The sequence below is a fragment of the Zootoca vivipara genome, chromosome 2 (assembly GCF_965207765.1).
Source record: "Zootoca vivipara chromosome 2, rZooViv2.hap1.1, whole genome shotgun sequence".
Lineage (NCBI taxonomy): Eukaryota > Metazoa > Chordata > Lepidosauria > Squamata > Lacertidae > Zootoca > Zootoca vivipara.
In genome coordinates, this window is record NC_142584.1 from 109,645,764 (window position 1) to 109,667,675 (window position 21,912).

A 21,912-nucleotide genomic window follows, 5' to 3' on the forward strand; every position below is an offset into this window, starting at 1 on the left:
ACTTTTGATTGCTTTTATATTTGAGAAACTACTGTGTGGAAAGCAGAGTATAAATTTTAAAAAACAAAGTAAGCTTAATGTACAATGTCCATAAAGTGAGTGATGTCTCCAGACAGTGTTGAAAATAGCATTCAGTAAAAGTTTATTGGATCCACTACACACTTTGCTATAGCATCACATAGTGTGGATGTGACCTTTGTGTTTGCAGGCATTTTTGCCTTGTGGGTTGTATGCGTGTGTGTCTCTGTTTTTAGCCAAGTGAAGGCTGGTCTCCAGGTTTCCATGCTGACATGACTGCAAAAGGCGCTAAGTGCCACCCATCAGGAAAGGAAACGTTGCCCCAGAGAACTGTGTTGGCACCCCCCTTTTCCAACTGTGACACCACTTCCCATACTAGATTGTCATTGTGAGGTGCAGCACTGCAGGAAATGAGAGAGTTGCCTGCTGTTTTCATGCCTGGCAAATTCAATGCACCTCACATACAGCCTGGTATGGGAAGGGGTGGTTAGGGCTGGGAGAAAGCTAGTGATCACTAACAGCATGAGCTAGGCAAGTGTGTAAGGGGAGTGAAGTTGGGAGAAGAGAAGGAACTGCTTAGGATTTCTGGCCAGATGTGAACACAGTATGCTACCAAGTTTGTGCACATGTAGCAGTTGTTTTAAAAAATATAAAAGCATTACAGGGTAAGACCACTAAAAAAAAAGACGCTGGGAAGAATAGCAAACTGCACAGAGTGTGTGTGGAAGCTACTGGAAAACCTTCAACAGACCACACTCATCCTGTGTACAATTACTGAGGGGACACTGTAGTTACAAGTATGTATGACTACAGTTAGTGGTTTCTGGATTATAAATGAAATGAATTATGAATTCAGCTCCTACTCAGCAAGTTAAGAGCACACATATAAAAATAAAGACAATCAACACTAGAAGTCCCCCGAAGTGATTTTGAGGCACATTTCCCTCTTTCTAATCCACACTCTCTTCTTAAAGGATGTAGTCTCAGTTACCCAAATTACTTCTGATATTCCCCCTTTTCAGTTAAACACAATGAATATTCCAAGCTCGGTGTAAATTATAGCAAACCTCTTTAACCACAGTATTTCCCCAGCATGTGACTTAAAAACATAAGCAGTGATAATTAAGGGGTTGGCGCAAATGTCCTCCCCACCTTAGCACTGAGTTATCACAGTATATGTGAGTTGTCCACCACAGAAGTCAACATTACACGTATAATGTAGGAGGTGGGAGTCTATCATATTAATTCAGCATCTCCAACTTGTGATGCATTTTAAGTGTAATCAGATCCATGTTTCCCACCACTTTCTTCCCACCATCTATTTTGTAAAAAATATATATCACTTAATTGTAGAAAACCTTAAAGTAGTTTATGTAATCCTCCTGCCCAGAACAAAGACAAATCAAATTCTCATCTTTTACATTTTTAATGTATTTTATTTTTTTAAAAGAAAAAAGCCCCACAAAATCATGACATTCAAGTTGGTTATTGAATTTTTCTGTCACAGTCTGTGTTTCTGGGAATTAACAGAAATTGTTTATTATTAATTTAAACCACACACCAGAAATGAGACTAAAAATCAGGCTGGAGAGTGACAAAGAATAATCTGCAGGGGACTTCATCAAAATCAAAGTATGAGCATCCCTGACTGGGGTAAAGGGAGTTATCAGGGAAGGACCCTGAGCACCTGGATGTAGAAGATCAACGAATAGTTTTGACTGGGCTCTTAAAATTGCTGGCGGCCTGAAGCTGCAGCTGGTAAGCCATAGGGTGGATCTTGAATCCGTAAAGTCTGAAATAGAAAAGTGAAGGATTAAAATGGAAGATTCAGGGAAGAAAAGCTCGAACTGCTACCAGATATTTCAGTAAAAGGTAAACTTTCATTAATTTTCAAACTGAACACCCATTAGGAACACATCACCCATAGCACTGCCTGTGAGGCTGTGTGTAGGGAGGCAAAGGCTTCTCCCTATGGCTGGGGGGGGGGGGGTTTCCCTCTTCAGCATCTCACTCCATCCCATCCAAGAATTGAGGTTCTGGCTTCTTCCTTCTCCATCTTTCTGTCTAGGGAGGAGTGGAAGGAGTTCGCCTTCCAAATGCAAGGACTTGTCTGCCTCCTGTTCCCTCCTTCTGGCTCTCTTCAGAAAGGAACACAGACTTCTCATCATCATCCCCCCATTAAAAAATAATAAAAAGTAATAAAATTAAGCAAATGATTTCTTTGTGGACTTCAGACCACATCACAATTTGTGGGGGAATTGGCGTGTGAGGGAGTGTTGTTAAGGGAATGTGAGAAGCTGGGATGAATTGCCCTGGATTGCCACTTCTCCGGATGAATTGCTTATTTATGGGGTGACTAGTCTCTCTTCTGCATAGGCTCCGACCTTAGGAGTACTTTTATTATTCCTCTTCTCCATGGGGAAGTAATGTATCTCCCCCCACCCCGGTAATATTGAGAGTAAAAGGCTTCTCCTTATGATTATCTGGATATGGGGGTGGGGGGTGGGGTTTCCCTCTCCAGCATCTCACTCTTCCGCTTTCAGTCTCCACTCCACCTCCATCCAGGAATCAACACAAGGTTTGGCTGCTTCTTCCTTCCCACCTCTCTCTGTCTAGGTAGCAGTTGCCATGACATTATCCCATTTGCTTCTACATGGTTCCATCCTTATTTCAGACATTGTGACATATCAGTATATTGCAATGTTTAGCTGGTGCTATATCATGATGCTGAAAACCAGATGCTGCCCAACCCTACTTCATATGCAAACTATTGGGAGGCAAGTAGCACAGCCCAACCTGAACAGAGCTGGATACCACTTTTGAGCCAGCCTGCATCTCAGCCTTCTCAGTATCTCCATTCAAGTGATGGAATGGGTAGCAATAAGCTGGGCAGGTCAGCTAAGCAGTGCTGGCCCAGTCAAAAGGCAGTCCTGCTCTCAGGCTTTCTTTCACCACCAAGGATACCTGAGGTTTCTACTTTGTGGTAGAAACCTTCAGCAAATCCTCTCTCCTTACTAGTAGGATATTTTTGCCAGGAAGCTGGAATTTTCTTGGTGAAAGTATGTGTGGCTGTGGCTGCATGTGTGAGAGATGACCTCATAGCTGGGTATGGCTGGCCCTCAAGCAGGTTAGCTGGAAAGGATATGAGTAGCAAGCACCCAGTGGAAATAATAAGAGAAAATGTAGCTTTGGTTGGCTAAATTTAAGCAGCAAGGAAGGATAAACCTGTGATCCCAATACTCTCCTAGAATATTTTCACCTGACATCTTTTGAAGCAGTCTTACCTGGGCACAAATTGGTTAGCAGGTCGTTTCGGCCGATACTCAGGGTGCACCATAAACAACATGTGGGGGAAGCCTGTCCCAAAATAGGCCCCATCTGTGTGATGGTGGCGGGAAGATTTGGGGGTGTAGACATCCATGCACTTAGGGCAGTAAAGTTTAACCATGGCCTCCCCTGGGATATCAGATAAGCCTAGGAGTGAAGAAGAAAGCAAAGTTCAAAAAAAGGTGGCTTTGGGGCTCAGACCCACCATCATACTTTGGTGTTAGCAGTTAACAGTTTTCAAGCCTTTTAAACAGATGATTCAACAATAAAAATTCAGAAATAGCCTGTTTGCACAAGTACCCACCCTCAAGTTTTGATCCTACCTGCAACCCTCCTGCAACTCAAGAACACTGACATGCAATTCAACTTTAGACCCCTCCCATTAGCTCCTAAAAACCTCTTCCCCAGTACACAAACTCACCAATGGGCAGCATGGGCTGGTTCTCACAATAAACTCGGGGGCAGTAACCAAAGTCTCCTTGCTGGTATTTCTCAAGCTAGAAAAAAAGAAAGTGTTTGCAATAGAAATTAGGACTTCCTCTCCACATTGTTGGAAGACAACTCCAAAGTAAGATTGGTTAGGTCAGGAGGTCATCAAGAAAGGCCTTTAAGGAGTGCCAAATCTGTTCTATTACTGGTCACTTAGGACAGCCAAGAGGATATTATAGTATAAGTTAAAGTGCCGTTCCCTTCTTGACTTCTTTGCGTCTGATCTCAATGTGGCTATATCAGAGCATTAACAAGTAAGTTACAGGGTGACCTGCTTATACAACAGCATAGACATTCACCATTTGGGCAATTCCACGGTTTGTGAGGATGTAGCGGGCATGGATGAGGCCGTAGAGCATTTCAGCTGCCTGTTCAATCAAGTCACTCTGGTTAGGGTTGTCCTCAAGCTCCTCATCTACAAGAGGACAGGAAAAAGTCAAGAGCTAATATAAGAAAAGTACAGGAGGGCCATAGAGACTCTTACAGAGAAGAATGAAGGTTCCCCTGTCATGTGCTCTAGTCCACTGCTGAAACAATTAATCATCATCATCCCACCCCTCACCCTAAGGACCCAGGGCAGGTTACAACATTAAAACACAGTATTGAAAACATTTTAAAACACCTTACAGTCACAGAAATAAGGTGGGTCAAAAAATTATACACCTCAAGTGTCAAAAGCAAGGGTAGAAAGATGCAACATCCGATATGAACAGTTTCTAAGACCACATTACACCTCAATGCTGGCACTGCACATGTACAATTCTCTCTCGGCCTCTGTCTTTTACTCCCTTTCTTAGCACACCAAATTCTAGCTGTACAACTTAGTGACAAAACATATCCACTAATTTTGCCAGATGTACAGAATAATTAAGGAGGGAAAGTATCAGAAGCCTTTGCAGGTTTCTGATCTTGGCTAATAGACTATGGGTTTTATCTTACAAAGCAACAGCTTGCACAGCTGAACTCTCTACTCCCTGCTCTAGCCGTTCCACCAAACCACACAGTTTTTTTGGGGGGGGGGAGCGGTTCTGTTGTGTGAATGGAAGCAGTTCTGCTCATGCAATGACTTTGCTGGATTCAACCCAATGACATCTATGCTATTTATCAGATACATTAAATAGGCAACTTCATATGGAAAGACAGAATATAAATTAAATTTAAAAATATTTAATTGATATTTAATTAAGAACACATAATCAGGATTTCCAAAATGTATGGTTTCCAAGGCAAGCTGCTCCACAGAACTGGCCCAATAATTTACATCCTTGCAAATACTTAAACTCTGCTTTTACCGGTAATGAAGTCTCAGAAACTTCAATTCCAATTTCCCATGTGCACTAATGCCAGAGTAGAAAATCAGAGGGAGATTTTGACATTCTGAGCAATATACAGAATTTTGTTTTAGCAGAATATAAATAATTATTTTTAGAGTAGTATTTAACTAGCCCCACTCTTGGTTTGTTTGCCATTTTTTTAACAGGAAGTTGTCTCAAGTTAATAATCTCACAGACAGACAGGCTTTCAGAGAACTGTGCTTTATGTAGATAAACAGAAGCACCTTGCCACTAATAATAATAAACTTGTACCCATGCTATGTAAATTCTTATTACATGACAAAATGAAACTTGAAGTCTAGTCATTCCAAAATATGCAATATGTTTTAGGGTAGCAGTGTGCCCTCAGTAGGATAACCCTGTGACCACTGACCACATTTACTCTTAGTCCCAAATGTCAGGTGGTCTGTAAAACAAAAAGCACCCGCTCTCACCTGGTTCCAAATCGAGGATCATATCCAAGGCCTGGCGATAGTGGGGAACTTGCTCATTGAGGCCAGTAAGGTTGAACTTGTCTTGGATGTAATCTTCATCTACCTAGAATAGAAATAAAAAATACTCAAACTCAAGATCAGCCAAATAAACTATTCTCTACCAAGTGACTTATTCAGACTTCTCAGATCCCCTCAGCCTATTTGACATCTCATCCTATACTCACTGGGCAGTAAGCTCCATTGAACTCAATGGCATTGGGGTTGTTTTTTTTCTGAGTAGACAAGTAAAGCATTACAATGCAAGTAACTAGCTTCCTAAGATTTCCATGAACTTCCAACTAATATACAAAACTCTTCATCCTCTCAAGAAACCCAGGAGTCCCTGTTCACTGCCAACACCCTTCCCACTGCATAGTTAGGATATGTTTTTGTAGGGGGGAATCACGCCATTTTGCTCCCAGCCCCTTACTAAAGCTACACGCAAACACACTGAGGTCTTAATCCCAACTTACCTCACAGAAGAACTCATTGCCACGCATGGAGAACGGTGGCGGCAGCATCCCAACTCCTAGCTCCCAGCCCCTCTCTCACAAAATACACACACACATTTGTTGAGGCCTTCATCCCAACTCACCTCACAGAAGAACTCATTGCCACGCAAGCCACAGAACCAGGAAATCCAGGACACTTCCTCAGAGCTACTCATCTTCCCGTCCTCTATAGAAAAAAAAGGTGCATCAACATCCACATTTTCACAACCACTAACGTGCCTACTCTTCCAGTTTAACCAGGAAACAGCTCCTTTATAAAAAACACTTCTTATGCAAAGCACTTCAGTGGGTATAGAGTGTTTCAGCGCACCCTGTTCCAGTAAGACCGGTATTAGAGGAGAATCCAACGTGTTCCTTTCTACTTGAACAGCATCTCTCTGTTAGAACTAGGAAAAAAATCCCTTTGCAGACTAGTTTAACCTCTACCCATGCCCTGCCCTTCTATGCCTCAATAACTCACCTCAGGGGGCTCAAATGCCTCAAGGAGAGGAACACGGGGTGCAAACAAGCTCTGGACCGCTGAGGCCTCTGCCAGTTTCCACCGCGCACGCGCCACTCTCACTCATGAAAGAGCATCACGGGACAGTAGTACTTCAGAATAAGGCTGGAGTAAGCAAACAAGATAGAGGAAACTACAAGTCCTAGAGTGCAACCGCGAAGGAAATGGCAAGCACGTTCTGGGCCGCGGAGCACACTGGGATTTGTAGTCCAAAAGCCCTTTAAGCCGCTGCGCTTTTGAGAAGAACAGGTGTAGGTGGAGTGGTCCCAGACGATCAGTGAAAGGCGTCTAGGTAGAACGAATGTAAAGTTTGCCTCTGCCGCGCTAACCTATAACGAGTGCATTATGGTAAATAGCGCATCACGGCTCCGTCAGCCCGATGCAAATTCTCACCGCCGCTCATATTTGCCCCGATTGAAAAGCAGGCGGGCATAGCCTGGGGAATGGTTTTTCGGAAGGTGGGGTGGAGATAGCGAGCAAATGAAAACATACAGTATTATAACCCCATGGGAGGAAGAGAATTGGAAGCAAAGCAAAGTGGGTCTGATCCTATCTGAAGGCAGCGCATATTTTAAATACGTATTAAATATGCGGAAGAGAACAAGGGCGTCCACAGAGCGAGACGGAAAAGTGGGAGGCGCAGAAAAGCAGGATTGTGGGACCAAGCATTAGCTGTTATTTTTATGAAGCGCTCAGATTACTGGAATGCAATCCCCGAAGGAAGGACTGAGTAAAAGCTAATTATAGAAAAGGAAGGAGCGAAAAGAAAATAAGCCAGCTGCTTTCTTATTACATAATAGGTGTTTTTAGGTATGCCCCTCCCTAAAAAAAAAACCAAGAAAGTACTCTATGTGCGTCCATTAGGTAGAAAAGACGTTTTAATCCCCACCCCCTCTGTTAAAAGACTTTGAAGAATATTTTTTCCATTCCAAATCCTACAATTTAGGATCTGAATCGCCCAATTTGGTCTTTTCTCTTGAGCAATTTATTATTTATTTATTTATACCCCTGGGTTTCCCTAGCCACTCTGGGTGGCTCCCAACAGAATATTAAAAACACAATAAAACACCAAACATTAAAAACTTCAGATTTTAACCATCCTCATGAGGTTTTGGTCAGCAGCATACATATGGGATCTACTCTTCTAGGTCTCCCACCTGTGTGCTTCCTCCTCATTTGCTTGCAATGACATCATCATTCATTAATGCATATTTAGCAGGAGACAAGAGTTTGAAGAAAAGAGAGAGCAGAAAGTGATGCATACATTCACAATAGCAACAGAGCACCCATACACTGCACCTGCTGTCCAAGGCTAGTGAACTGCCTTGTGGAGAGATGGGGAGTGGGTACACTTAATGAGGCCAATCCACAACCTCCCTAGGATCCAGTGGTGTCTTGTGGAACCTAGACCAGGTCCAGCACCTAGGAGGTGACATGGGTGGTGCCTAGGTCCCCATCCTCCTCCTTTGTGAGTAATTTTGTTTACTACTAAGTCACCCACTCTGTGGCTTGTTTCCCTGTTTAGTTAAGGAAAGAATTTGGTGCAACTTACTCTCCAGAAAGTGGGCAGAGAATTTCAGGAAGCATTCATCAAAAGAAAATTATACCAATTACCCCAGTATGTACAGTGAGCATTGTGGCTGCACGAGGTTTTGAATCCAGGCTCTAGCCCAACAGTCTTAGTACGGTACTAACAAAATAAAAAAATTCCTTCCAGTGGCACCTTACAGACCAACTAAGTTTGTCATTGGTATGAGCTTAGTTGGTGCATGCACACGAAAGCTCATACCAATGACAAACTTAGTTAGTCTGTAAGGTGCCACTGGAAGGAATTTTTTAATTTTGTTTCGACTACGGCAGACCAACACGGCTACCTACCTGCAACTAGTCATAGTACTGACCATGTAGATTTCAGTACCTCTAGAAGTTACACAGAAGGGACACAGGTGGTGCTGTGGTTAAACCACTGAGCCTAGGGCTTGCTGACCAGAAGGTCAGCGGTTCGAATCCCTGTGACGGGGTGAGCTCCCGTTGCTTGGTCCCAGCTCCTGCCAACCTAGCAGTTCGAAAGCACGTCAAAATGCAAGTAGATAAATAGGAACCGCTACAGCGGGAAGGTAAACAGCGTTTCCATGTGCTGCTCTGGTTTGCCAGAAGTGGCTTTGTCATGCTGGCCACATGACCTGGAAGCTATACGCTGGCTCCCTCGGCCAATAATGTGAGATGAGCGCGCAACCCCAGAGTCGGTCGCGACTGGACCTAATGGTCAGGGGTCCCTTTACCTTTACAAGTTACAATACAATATAAATTGCCATAGTATACTAGCTATACTTCAATTTCTTGGAGCTTGTCCAATAATTTATGGCATAGATTAGAAGTGGCACATGAAGGGGCAACGGCAGAGGCACTGGGAGGAGGTGGAAGGAAGGTTGGGGGAACTTTGGTGATTGCAGCAGTTTGCAGGTGTGGGCCCTCCTGCTGGCAAGATGGTGTAACTGCAGTAAAGTGCTTGCTTCTTTCTGTACTGTACAGTCATACCTCTGGTTACGTTCGCTGCAGGTTGCATACAACATGGGTTACAAACGCACCGAACCCAGAAGTGCCGGAACGGGTTACACCTGGGTTAGGTGATTCACGCATGCGCAGACGCGCCAAATGACATCACGCGCATGCACAGAAGTGCCAAATCTCGCGGCGAGCATTTGCAGATTCAGCACTTCAGGTTGAGTACTGCTCTGGTTGCGTATGGGGCTCCGGAACGGATCCCATTCACATCCAGAGGTACCGGTACCACCATACTGTATATGTTATCATTTACTTTACAGTGAAATCTCTAAAACCTGTTTCCTTGTATTTAGTCCCATGGAGTACAATGGGACTTACTCCTGGGTAAATGTGTATCGGTTTGCAGCCTTAATGCAGGATTTATCAGCAAGTCCAGACCAACTGAAAAATCCTGATGGGTTTGCTGTTGTCTTTTAATGTACATTTTAAAATACTCACTAAATAAGTGCAGGACAGACTTCAGGCTTGTGCGTTTGGGATCAACCTTGTAATTTACTAGGAACCCAAGAGTCACCAACTGCAGCCATTCTTTTAAGCAGCTTGGCTTGTTGTTGTTGTTGCAGCAGCACCATCCTCAAATGTTTTCATATATATTTAATACATTTAGAGCTGCAGTTATATAGCTACATCTAGGAGCAAGTTCTAATGAACCCTATAGGGATGACATCAGAGTAGACATATACAGTACAGGATTGTGCTGGCACTTCCCATTCAAAATTTTACTTAAGTTAAAGAAAACTATTTAGCTTAGCTTGCAATTTCAACACAAGCCTCCAGAATTCTCTTCAACTGGAAGTGACAGGGCCAAGTCACTTCTATGAGGGCAGTGCTTAAATTGGGGGGTGGAAGAGTTGGGGGGAGTACCAATGAAATCCACAAATCTCCTGACGTCCTCCTCCAAAACTTTAGTCAAATCACTTCCATAATTTTCTAAAAATAGTAGCTAAAGGGGCAGTCACAAAAGGAAAGTAGGTGATCCTCCTCTAATTCAGAGACTATATGAAGAGCAACTAGATCCATTTCCCACTATCCAGTGCAGGCCTCCCATCCACAGTAAATTACCATCCCTGATGCTGGTGCTGCTTCGCCGACTCATTCTGTCTGCAGTGCCCGTTCTCAACATGGCTGTCATTTTAGGTTTTCTCTTAATTAGCCATGCCTGTTCAATGGATATAAATATATAAAGATCAGCATTTATTTCATATATAATATAATATAATATAATATAATATTTTTCTACCTCACTCTACAGCAAAAATGGCTCCCAGATCAGTTTATAGACTAGATTAGAGCATAAAACAGCCACTTCTCCCAGGTTTACAATCTAAGAGGCAGGTACAAAAGGGAAAAAAGGGGGGGGAGGACAAGTAACTTTAGCCATTTTACGAGGACAAAAATTCCTTTCCCCTTCTGAACCACTTGGCAAGATAACTGGCATACGTAGTAACAAATGAGCCTAAACCAAAAGACTAATAACAGGGGTCCCCAAACTAAGGCCCGGGGGCCAGATGCGGCCCAATCACCGTCTAAATCCGGCCCGCGGACAGTCCGGGAATCAGCGTGTTTTTACATGAGTAGAATTTGTCCTTTTATTTAAAATGCATCTCTGGGTTATTTGTGGGGCCTGCCTGGTCTTTTTACATGAGTAGAATGTGTCCTTTTATTTAAAATGCATCTCTGGGTTATTTGTGGGGCATAGGAATTCGCTCAGATATTTTTTTTCAAAATATAGTCCGGCCCCCCACAAGGTCTGAGGGACAGTGGACCGCCCCCTGCTGAAAAGGTTTGCTGACCCATGGACTAATACTTAGGTCACTGGGGAAGTTCTGTTCCGACCAGCGCCTTCATCGGTCACCACAGCCTTTTTACAAAAAAAACTTATTGAGATTTTTCTTTTATGGGTAGCTGCCTTGAATTCCTGTTATTGTGCAGAAAGTGGGGGTGTCAGTCAATGCTTTATATAAATAATTTTTGCATTCTACACCTTACCCTTCTTTAATTAATAGTTAATATCACTGTAACAGGTTTGATAATTTTGGTTCATTTTGAGTTCAACATTTGTCTGAATTAGTTCAGTTTTAAGTTTTACTTTTACCATATGTCTGCCTAAATCTTGATTACTGAAATGGTCTGTTGGATGCTTTTTAAGAGTCTTTTTTTTAAAAGTACAATCTTGCACCCATCCACACACACACCAATATGGATGGCATGGGGAACTGGGTGGCATGCCACAGCAGAGACTCTTGTTTTGTCCATTTTGGTGGGAAGTTGTTGCTGGTAGTTTTAGGCTGAGACAATTATGACTCTGGATCCAAAGCTGCAGAGATCCCCCACAGCTACACCAGCCTGGCATCCACACGCACAGCAAATAATAAAAAATGCCATGCCACCTTCCACAGGCTAGCAGGGATTGGCATGTGCCAAAGAATTTGCTGTCTTGCTCCGCCACTCCCCCTTTGGATTGCTGTTCATTTATTGCAAGGAACTTTGACATTCTTTACCTGCTACAAACTCACTTTAAGAGTGATAGAAAAGGGTGTCTATAGAGCAGCCTTAATTGGGTTTATTTGCATATCATCCCCTTTCTGGCAAAGTGGGTTTGCGACAGATACAGAACCTGACTAAGGCTGCAATCCTAACTCCCGTTTCCTGGATTCAAAATCCTTTGAATTCAGTGGGAATTATTTCTGAACAGACATGGCTAGGGCCGCACTGTAAAATTTAGTTGTGAGTAACTAATTCCCACCCACCCCTCTCCACTCACTCAACACAGGGTGAGGGCGAAAGGGCGAATTCTTGTTGAAAAATAAAATGTAAAACCAACACACTCGCAAGTCGCTTGGGAAAGCTGTTTTCTCACAATTCTAGTGGGGCATGGTACCTATTTTCTAACAGCCGGCCCTTGTTTTCATTAATATGGTCCCTTTTCTTTTTAAAAAGTGCTTACTCTCCAGAAAAAGCGGGAGCTATGAGGGAAGAGTGAGCCTGCAGTATGCAAATTGGGTTAACCGTTAACGGCCACGGCGCGAAAACGCTTGGCACGTGACTGCGCCTCGCGCCGGAAAAGCGCGCGAGGCAGCAGTCCGCGAGAACAACCTCCGCCCTCTCCTAGGAGCAGACAGCGCATGCGTCTCCATTGCGAGGGCGGGGCGCTTCCTACTGCGCAGGCGTCAGTTACAGGGAAGGCTGCTTTAACCCTGCGTAAAGAGGCACTTTGTATCCGCTCGTCAGCTGCGGCTAAACAGATCCAGTTTTCTCCAAGGTATATGCTGCTACGCCTGCGCGGTATCCGTGCCTCACCCCCCCCCCGGCGTCCCAGTTTGGCACATGCGCGTTACAAGCCTCCTGCCAAGAACTCTCTGACCGGCGCCTTAGAGATTGTTTTGGAAAGGGTAGAGTGACCCGCCGCCTGAATTTCCGGTGCGCCATCGGGTGCCCCTTCGGCGAAGGAGAACTGGGTGAGTGTTTTCCTGGGTGGTAAGGAAAGGCCCGGGTCGGTAGGGCTTGTGAGGGGGTGGGGAGAGCAGCCCCGCACCCCCATTCCTACTTCGGGGGTGGAGGGAGACCTTGGCTTGATTTCCTTCGCCCAGGGATCGCTCTGGAGAAGGCCCGAGGTTAAAAATGTACATATTTAAATGTACACGCCACATATATTCAAAGCAAACACACACACACGCAAATCCTGGGAACTGTATCTTAAGGGTGCTAGTTCAGTGGGGTATGAACTATACTTTCCAGGGTTTAGGAGGCTGCGGGTGGGAAGGTGCTCAGTGTATATACACAGTCAAGGGTTAGGTTGGAGGTGAGGGAGCGGCCTGAGATCCTCAATAGATTCTGCCACCCAGGTCCCTGTTTTCCGTTCCTGCCACCCTTCCTACTTCTCTGGGCCTGACTGTCTTATTTCTGGCAAGTCTTTCCCAAAGTTGGTTTCATTTCTTTGGCAGTTCCTCCCAAACGCTGAATGCGGGAGGTGGCAGACTCTCCTTCCTCCGAGGCTTTGAAGCAGAGGTTGGAGGCCCATCTGTCACGGACGCTTCTGCTGAGATTCCTGCACCTCAGGGGGTTGGACTAGATGACCCTGGGGGGTACCCTTCCAACTCTGCGATTCTATGTTTCTATCCAACCTGCTTCTGCAAGTTTTCTCAGGTGGCCTCTCAAGCAGGGCTTCCATTGCTGATGTGTAACACTAAGGATACCTGGTTGAACAACACAGAACACAGTATCTGATGTAGTGTTCAGCATCCTGAGAAACTTTGTGGGGGTTTTAAAAGTCGGTTTCTAACCATTATGCTTATGAAAACAGGCTTAAAATGATGTTGGTGGGTGACAGCTTAGAAGTTGTTGTTTAGTTGTTTAGTCGTGTCCGACTCTTCGTGACCCCATGGACCATAGCACGCCAGGCACTCCTGTCTTCCACTGCCTCCTGCAGTTTGGTCAAACTCATGTTCGTAGCTTCGAGAACACTGTCCAACCATCTCGTCCTCTGTCGTCCCCTTCTCCTAGTGCCCTCCATCTTTCCCAACATCAAGGTCTTTTCCAAGGATTCTTCTCTTCTCATGAGGTGGCCAAAGTATTGGAGCCTCAGCTTCACGATCTGTCCTTCCAGTGAGCACTCAGGGCTGATTTCCTTAAGAATGGATAGGTTTGATCTTCTTGCAGTCCATGGGACTCTCAAGAGTCTCCTCCAGCACCATAATTCAAAAGCATCAATTCTTCGGCGATCAGCCTTCTTTATGGTCCAGCTCTCACTTCCATACATCACTACTGGGAAAACCATAGCTTTAACTATACGGACCTTTGTAGGCAAGGTGATGTCTCTGCTTTTTAAGATGCTGTCTAGGTTTGTCATTGCTTTTCTCCCAAGAAGCAGGCGTCTTTTAATTTCGTGACTGCTGTCACCATCTGCAGTGATCAAGGAGCCCAAGAAAGTAAAATCTCTCACTCCCTCCATTTCTTCCCCTTCTATTTGCCAGGAGGTGATGGGACCAGTGGCCATGTTCTTGGTTTTTTTGATGTTGAGCTTCAGACCATATTTTGCGTTCTCCTCTTTCACCCTCATCAAAAGGTTCTTTAATTCCTCCTCACTTTCTGCCATCAAGGTTGTGTCATCTGCATATCTGAGGTTGTTGATATTTCTTCCGGCAATTTTAATTCCGGCTTGGGATTCATCTAGTCCAGCCTTTCGCATGATGAATTCTGCATATAAGTTAAATAAGCAGGGAGACAATATATAACCTTGTCGTACTCCTTTCCCCATTTTGAAGTTGTTCCATATCCAGTTCTAACTGTAGCTTCTTGTCCCACATAGAGATTTCTCAGGAGACAGATGAGGTGATCAGGCACTCCCATTTCTTTAAGAACTTGCCATAGTTTGCTGTGGTCGACACAGTCAAAGGCTTTTGCATATTCAATGAAGCAGAAGTAGACGTTTTTCTGGAACTCTTTAGCTTTCTCCATAATCCAGCGCATGTTTGCTATTTGGTCTCTGGTTCCTCTGCCCCTTCGAAATCCAGCTTGTACTTCTGGGAGTTCTCGGTCCACATACTGCCTAAGCCTGCCTTGTAGAATTTTAAGCATAACCTTGCTAGCGTGTGAAATGAGCGCAATTGTGCGGTAGTTGGAGCATTATTTGGCACTGCCCTTCTTTGGAATTGGGATGTAGACTGATCTTCTCCAATCCTCTGGCCATTGCTGAGTTTTCCAAACTTGCTGGCATATTGGGTGGAGCACCTTAACAGCACAATCTTTTAAAATTTTAAATAGTTCAGCTGGAATATCATCACTTCCACTGGCCTTGTTATTAGCAATGCTTTCTAAGGCCCATTTGACTTCACTCTCCAAGATGTCTGGCTCAAGGTCAGCAACCACACTACCTGGGGTGTACGAGACCTCCATATCTTTCTGGTATAATACCTCTGTGTATTCTTGCCACCTATTCTTGATGTCTTCTGCTTCTGTTAAGTCCTTACCACTTTTGTCCTTTATTATGGTAATCTTTGTGCGAAATGTTCCTTTCATATCTCCAATTTTTTTGAACAGATCCCTGGTTTTCCCCATTCTATTGTTTTCCTCTATTTCTTTGCATTGCTCATTTAAGAAGACCCTCTTGTCTCTCCTTGCTATTTTTTTTGGAAATCTGCATTTAGTTTCCTGTATCTTTCCCTATCTCCCTTGCATTTTGCTTGCCTCCTCTCCTCCGCTATTTGTAAGGCCTCGTTGGATAGCCATTTTGCTTTCTTGCATTTTCTTTTCCTTGGGATGGTTTTCGTTGCTGCCTCCTGTATAATGTTACGAGCCTCCATCCATAGTTCTTCAGGCATTCTGTCCACCAAATCTTAGAAGTTAGAGTGGTCTTAAGCAGGATTTCAGGTAGCTGGAGAGCAGATCCATCATTGTTCTTCCTGACTCTTTGCATTTCCTAGCCATGCCTAACAAAATGAACTATACAAAATAAGCAAACTCATGCAAATTTGATTTGAGATATTGGCCTGGTTTGGATACTGTTTGAAGCTCCATAAACCATGGTTTGTGAAACCATAAAGGAGTGTATGGGTCAAAGCATCCTCTGCTCATTCCTTTTCTCCCCATCTTCTATTGCATATTGTCTTTAACATGAACTGAGAGCTCTGGTTTAATATAAGGCACAACAGGTGAAGCGAGGAACCCTCAGCCCAAGCACTCATTCACAGCTTCATAAACCATGGTTTATGAAACAATGGAACAGTTGTCCAAACCATGCCATTGTATTACAGAACTGAGCTTTTATTAAAGTTTGGCTTTCTAGCACAGAATACAAGATGTACTTATTCAACAACAACAAAAACCTGATTATTTTTTTAAAAAAAGAGAGGTGGAATCTTATGATTTTATACAGATAAACAACTGGAGCAAATATTTACATTTTATTTTATTTTTCATAATGTATTCTGGTTTTGCCAGTCACAGAGAGGGCCAAGGAACTATGCAGAGCACTGAAGACCCCCCCCCCACCCAACCACTGGAAATCTTGCTCGGCCATCTTTCTCTGGCTTCAGACATTTCAGCGGCCATTTGTGTGCATGCTTTAAGGCATGTCTTCACAAGCCAAATGCACTAGAAATTTCACTTTATGGAAACATGGGTTCTTAGGTAGTTGCTGTGAAATCACTGCACACATTCAGCCTTTATTACTTAGCAAAATATGGATCTTGGTGTAACACGTAATTCTCTGACTCTTCTTTCAACAGGCTTTGAAGTTCCAGGTTGCAGTTTTGGCTTTATAACCAGAGCCACCCTCTTCCAACATGAACCACGGTCCTCAGCTGATTGCCTTTACTCGTGCCCAGGAGGAATCAGATCTCTGGAGAGATGGGCATGTCCAGAAAAAAAGCTGCAGAGGCTTCCGTCTTGTTGGCCAGGAGGAAGGGAACACAGCAGGTGAGGCAGCTCGCAGCTTCTACGAGAGCCTTTTGGAAGCTCCAACTAATCCTGCAAGACCCTCACATAGGAAGCGAAAGGCACCTTGCGTACGCCACCTACCTGCGCAAGAGCTTCATCCCGTCCAGAACCACCCGGGACAGACAAGTAGCCGCACAGGGAACAAGTTCCTGAAAGCCGCCCAGGATGGCGACCTGAAATCTCTGCGGACGCTGGCGGAGAAGGAAGGGTGTGATGTGAACTATAGGGACGATTATTATTGGACAGCGATTATGTGTGCAGCTTACGCTGGACAGGTGGAGGCTGTGAGATATCTCCTGAGCTGTGGCGCTGCCTGGGTGGGGGTCTGTGAGTCACAAGGCCGGGATGCTATGGATTTGGCTGAGGAGGCAGGACACCAGGATGTGGTGGACGTCCTAAAGGAGAGTGAAAGGCCACAGGTGAAGGAGGAACCCTCCAGGTGAGCTTTCTTGTTCCTGAGAATTTAGCTAGGGCTCCTTTGGGAGGAAGAGCAGAATATAAATGTAATAAACTAAATATCCAGTTACTGGCTGGAGAAGAAAGCCTCTGAATGGGTTTGCTTTTAAATGCTGCTTCGGACTATTCCAGAAACCCAGGGATACCTGCCAATAAAACTGCCACAGTTTTAAGAGATTCCCATCCACTTAAGACACTTCAACTGACCATCAGTTGTGAACATGGAAAGATCTCCCAGAGCAGCAGTAGTCAATATGTGGCTGGACTACCAACTCCCAGTATCCTCATCCAATGGTTCTTGATGGCTGGGGCTGATGGGAGTTAGAGTCCAAAAGCATCTGGAGGGGCACCATATTGGCAACCCCTATTATAGAGACCATTCCCTGCCACAAACCGTTCACCCCCTTCCTAGCAAATCCAGGCCCTGAATCCTTCTTCCCATATCTAGGCCGCAAATCACTAGAAGAGCTTGGTTGGAATCAACCCTCTTGACTTGGGTTTGCATTTGTGCTGTTTTAAAACTTCTCTCAATTGGTGTTTGTTTTGTTTTAAATTGTTTTTTTTTTCTTCTGTATGCTTGTAAATGTGGGAAAGAGGATTCATAAATGATGATGATGATGATATCTTCATCCAGGCAGTACAGACACAGTGGGTAGCCACTCCCTTTCCCCCCTTTCTTTCTCAAGAGAAGCCTGTATTTGTGTTTCTTCCTCACTTTTCCCTGTAAGATGCTCTTTGAGGGTTACTACAGTCACAGTTTGTGTGAATGTAGCTTGCCTTTCTCCGGTGTAATTTTCCTTTGTTCTGCAGTCCGCAGCCACAAGCCGAGAGGAACTACTGTGCCGTGTGCCGGATGCACTACAGCGAGGACACGGTGGCGTTGCACGAGCGCTCCACTGCTCACCTGTTCAACCGGCGTGACCCACTGCCCCCCACACGCTACCACATCCCAGAGAACAACGTGGGCTTCCGGCTGATGGTCAAGGGAGGTTGGGATCAAGAAGCTGGCTTGGGGCCTGAGGGCACTGGCCGCAAATTCCCAATCCAGACTGTCCTCAAGCGAGATCAGAAAGGCCTGGGCTTTTGCAGTGACCTCAGACCCAAAGTCACCCACTTCGACGCCAATGACTCCAGTGCAGTGGAGAGGCCCGTAGAGCAGCGGCCCAGGAAGGAAAGGGCAGCGACAGTGGGGAAACGAGAAGCTCGGCGCAGAGAGGCCAAGGCCGAGGCTTGGGAACGCAACCTCCGTACTTACATGAACCTTGATATTTGAGCTCTTATTGGTTAGAGGAGATGTCTACATAACCACTTGTTCTCCTTCTGGCCCAATTGGAGAGACAGGACAATGTTGTAAAGGGGAAAGGTCTGCTGATGGAAGGTACAAGGAGCTGCTGGCACCTGCCAGGTAGTAGCCAAAGTGGGTAGTCCAGAAAAATAAACGTGGAGTTTCCAATATGTTGCACTAGACTAGGCCATAACACTCAGGCATCCTTGGACCACCCAGCTAAACAGGCCAAAGGTCAGAAAAGGCTCTTGGCTTCCTTTCAGGATCCCCAAGGGAAGCAAAAGATCAACATCTCTCTGTTTTCCCTCCTTCCCCTGGAGATGTTAGCTTTTGCTCTGCACAGTCGTCGGTGTTCATTGGGCAGGGCTATGTGTACTCTATGCTGGGAAGAAAAAAATAGAATTATTTGCCAACTGTGCTTCAGAACTTGCCTCACAAAAGAGCTGAATTATGTAGCTTATAGAAACTTCAAATTAAATTACCTTATGCAGAAATGTTTGTCATTTTGCATGCATTATTCTCAGTGACGGACATTGAGCTGTGAAGGGCATGGAAGCCCCAATCCCTGGGCGTCTAACCCATTCCTGCCCCCAAGCCCTCTTAGGTTCCAGAAGCATTTCTCATGCATTTTCAGTATATATCATAGAATCATAGAATCATAGTTGGAATGAACCCAAGGGTCATCTAGTCCAATCCCAGCTGAAACATCCAATATTGCAGCCATAAGGGGACTTGACTTTTAAAAGATTTCCCTCAGGAAGCTGGATCCTGCATGGTAACTTTTTCATTGAGTCTCTATGTATTGCCCCCCCCCCGGCTACTCAAGACTTGTGGTGGCTGAGCTCTTGGGTGATTTGTGCTTCTCCAGGTCCCTTGCACATAATTTGAAGGTGTGCTGCAATTTGACCCTGTACCAACAAATGGGGCATGCCACATGTCGGTCAAATGCACAAGCAACTTGCCTTTTGGAACTCTTGCTGCGCTCTCTCTCTCTCTCTCTCTCTCTGTGTGTGTGTGTGTGTGTGTCCGTCCATCCCCTGGCTGCCCTTTCCCTGAGAGCTACACCCTGGGTACCTGTTAGCCTTCCCCTAGCTACAAAAACATGGAAAACAAATAAGTATGTACTGGAGACAAAACAGCAAAATAAAAGGTTGAACAGCTGCTTGGGTCATGACTCATTCAGCACTTGCTCAGTGCACCAGGTGGAGAAAGATCTGAGCTCCAACCTCTGAGTGATGAGTTATTGAGCCTCCCAATACAGCAATACAGGTATGTGTAGAAGACAAAGTAGGACTATAGCAAGGAGGCAGGACTGGCTGCCCAGATTGGTGTGGTATGTATGTGTGTATGAATGAATGAATGAATGAATGAATGATAAACCTAAGGAGGCAGGAGGGAAAGGATGGAAGAAGATGGGAATTTTCTTTTGTCCATGATAGATGAGATGGTATTGGATGTAGGAGATATGTAATCAAAAACTTGGGATCCAATAAAGGATAATAATAATATTAATAATTTATTTATTTGTACCCCGCCCATCTGGCTGGGTTTCCCCAGCCACTCTGGGCGGCTTTCAACAAAGATTAAAAATACATTAAAATGTCACACATTAAAAACTTCCCTGAACAGGGCTGCCTTCAGAAGTCTTCTAAATGTCAGGTAGTTCTTTATCTCTTTGACATCTGATGGGAGGGCGTTTCATGGGGCGGGCACCACTACCGAGAAGGCCCTCTGCCTGGTTCCCTGTAGCTTTGCTTCTCACAGTGAGGGAACCGCCAGAAGGCCCTCGGAGCTGGACCCCTCAGTGTACGGGCAGAACGATGGGGGGTGGAGATGCTCCTTCAGGTATACTGGGCCAAGGCCTAGGGCTTTCTAAAATTTGGCCCCATCTGTGCTATTCATTTAAAAAAGGATCATACCTTGGGCAGCACATCCTTTTTTGCCGCCTGAGGCAAAACAGGAAGGTGCTGTGGCTGCCAAAGCCTACCTTACCTGGGTTGAGAGGCAATGCCTGCAAAGCAGTTTTGACAATGTTGGGCTCTGGTGATATCTCATGAGATCTGGCCAAAAGCTGCTGTTGGCACCATTTCTCTACCAGTGGTGGAAGTAGGCAGGGAGCCCGTGGAACACCGCCTCTTGGGCTTCTGCCACCCGAGGTGGCTACCTCTGCCTGTCACATGGGGGAGCCGGCCCTGATCATACCAATTTAACCACTGAGTCTTCCCCCAAAGAATCCTACTGTTCTCAGTGGTTTAATTCCTCTTTCTAGGGAACTTCTTATCCCCATGTCACCTTCTGAACACCCATGAAATTAGGATGAGGCTTGGACCACAGGTTGCCCAGTCCTGCGTTTCAGGCAGCTAGCACCTTGCAACACTGTCTTGCAGACATTCCCTTCCACCTGATGTCACTCCCAGAAGTACCATGCAGCTGTCGTAGGCAGCAGCTAGTGGGGATGGGGCATAGCTCAGTGCTGGATCTCCTGCTTTGGATGCAGAGGGTCCCAGGTTCAGCTCCCAGGCTGGGAAAGACTCCTGTCTGTAACCTGCCGATATTTCCCTAGCATGTGTTTTTCAGGGGGAGCCAATGCAACGCCCTGCAGAAGTTGAACTACAACTCCCATCAGTCTCAGCTGCCTGACCAAAGGTTCCAGGGATGATAGGGAGATGTAGCCCAATCTGAAGGGCATATCATTGACTACCTGCAGTGTATGTATACTACTACTACTACTACTACTAATAATAATAATAATAATTGTACCCCCACCCATCTGGCTGGGTTTCCCCAGCCACTCTGGGCGACTTCCAACAAAGATTAAAAATACATTAAAATGTATACTTGGGCTTCCAGATGCCAACAAGGGAAGACTTTCCTGTGGTGTGTGTGCTAAGCAAGTTCCCTTTTATATTGTGCTTATTAGATTATGGGCTTGCAGACAGAGCCTTATCATTTAATTTCTATACAGCACTTCAAAAATTGTAGGCAATTTATAAGTGATAATTAATAGCAACATGTAAGGTTTGCAACAAAATGTTGCAGCGTGAAGCCTGTGGGACCCTCCTGCTGCTTGTAAAATTGTGCTGACAGGAAGATGAAGTGTGCATCTTAAAATGCAGCGTGGGTTCCACCATTATTAATATACCTGAAGGAGCATCTCCACCCCCATCGTTCTGCCCGGACACTGAGGTCCAGCTCTGAGGGCCTTCTGGCGGTTCCTTCCCTGCGAGAAGTGAGGTTACAGGGAAGCAGGCAGAGGGCCTTCTCGGTAGTGGCACCCGCCCTGTGGAACGCCCTCCCATCAGATGTCAAGGAAATAAACAACTATCTGACTTTTAGAAGACATCTGAAGGCAGCCCTGTTTAGGGAAGTTTTTAATGTTTGATGTTTTATCATGTTTTTAATATTCTGTTGGGAGCTGCCCAGAGTGGCCTGGGGAAACCCAGCCAGATGGGCGGGGTATAAATAATAAAATTAATAATATTGTCTCCCAAAACAGATGTCAACAACAGAAATATTA

General features: G+C 45.0%; 2 protein-coding genes across 4 annotated transcripts; one reads left to right on the top strand and one right to left on the bottom strand.

Annotated features, from left to right (window-relative positions):
- Positions 1-1,433: 1,433 nt before the first annotated feature.
- CSNK2B (casein kinase 2 beta) lies at positions 1,434-6,698 on the bottom strand. Of its 2 annotated transcripts, XM_035107178.3 has the most exons (7): positions 6,614-6,698; positions 6,237-6,319; positions 5,603-5,705; positions 4,134-4,249; positions 3,767-3,842; positions 3,303-3,492; positions 1,434-1,810 (listed from the first exon to the last, which is right to left on the bottom strand). In XM_035107178.3, exons 2-7 carry the CDS (start codon positions 6,306-6,308, stop codon positions 1,720-1,722), a joined length of 648 nt encoding a protein of 215 aa, XP_034963069.1. In that variant the 5' UTR covers positions 6,309-6,319; positions 6,614-6,698; the 3' UTR covers positions 1,434-1,719. The 2 variants fall into 2 exon arrangements, with proteins under 2 accessions (XP_034963069.1, XP_034963070.1); XM_035107179.3 differs by lacking the exons at positions 6,237-6,319; positions 6,614-6,698 and adding an exon at positions 6,115-6,213.
- Positions 6,699-12,265: 5,567 nt separating this feature from the next.
- Positions 12,266-18,889, top strand: GPANK1 (G-patch domain and ankyrin repeats 1). Of its 2 annotated transcripts, none has more exons than XM_035107177.3 (3): positions 12,266-12,675; positions 16,444-17,093; positions 17,921-18,889. In XM_035107177.3, exons 2-3 carry the CDS (start codon positions 16,501-16,503, stop codon positions 18,381-18,383), a joined length of 1,056 nt encoding a protein of 351 aa, XP_034963068.1. In that variant the 5' UTR covers positions 12,266-12,675; positions 16,444-16,500; the 3' UTR covers positions 18,384-18,889. The 2 variants fall into 2 exon arrangements, with proteins under 2 accessions (XP_034963068.1, XP_088519758.1); XM_088663632.1 differs by having other exon boundaries at positions 12,354-12,479.
- Positions 18,890-21,912: the final 3,023 nt, after the last annotated feature.

Coding starts and splice junctions, on each gene's coding strand:
- CSNK2B (XM_035107178.3), bottom strand. CDS start 6,308: ATGAGTAGCTCTGAGGAAGTGTCCTGGATTTCCTGGTTCTGTGGCTTG. Junction 4,250..5,602: donor GATCCTCGATTTGGAACCAG/GTGAGAGCGGGT, acceptor GTCCTCTTGTAG/ATGAGGAGCTTGAGGACAAC. Junction 3,843..4,133: donor ACCGTGGAATTGCCCAAATG/GTGAATGTCTAT, acceptor CTTTTTTTCTAG/CTTGAGAAATACCAGCAAGG.
- GPANK1 (XM_035107177.3), top strand. CDS start 16,501: ATGAACCACGGTCCTCAGCTGATTGCCTTTACTCGTGCCCAGGAGGAA. Junction 17,094..17,920: donor GTGAAGGAGGAACCCTCCAG/GTGAGCTTTCTT, acceptor TTTGTTCTGCAG/TCCGCAGCCACAAGCCGAGA.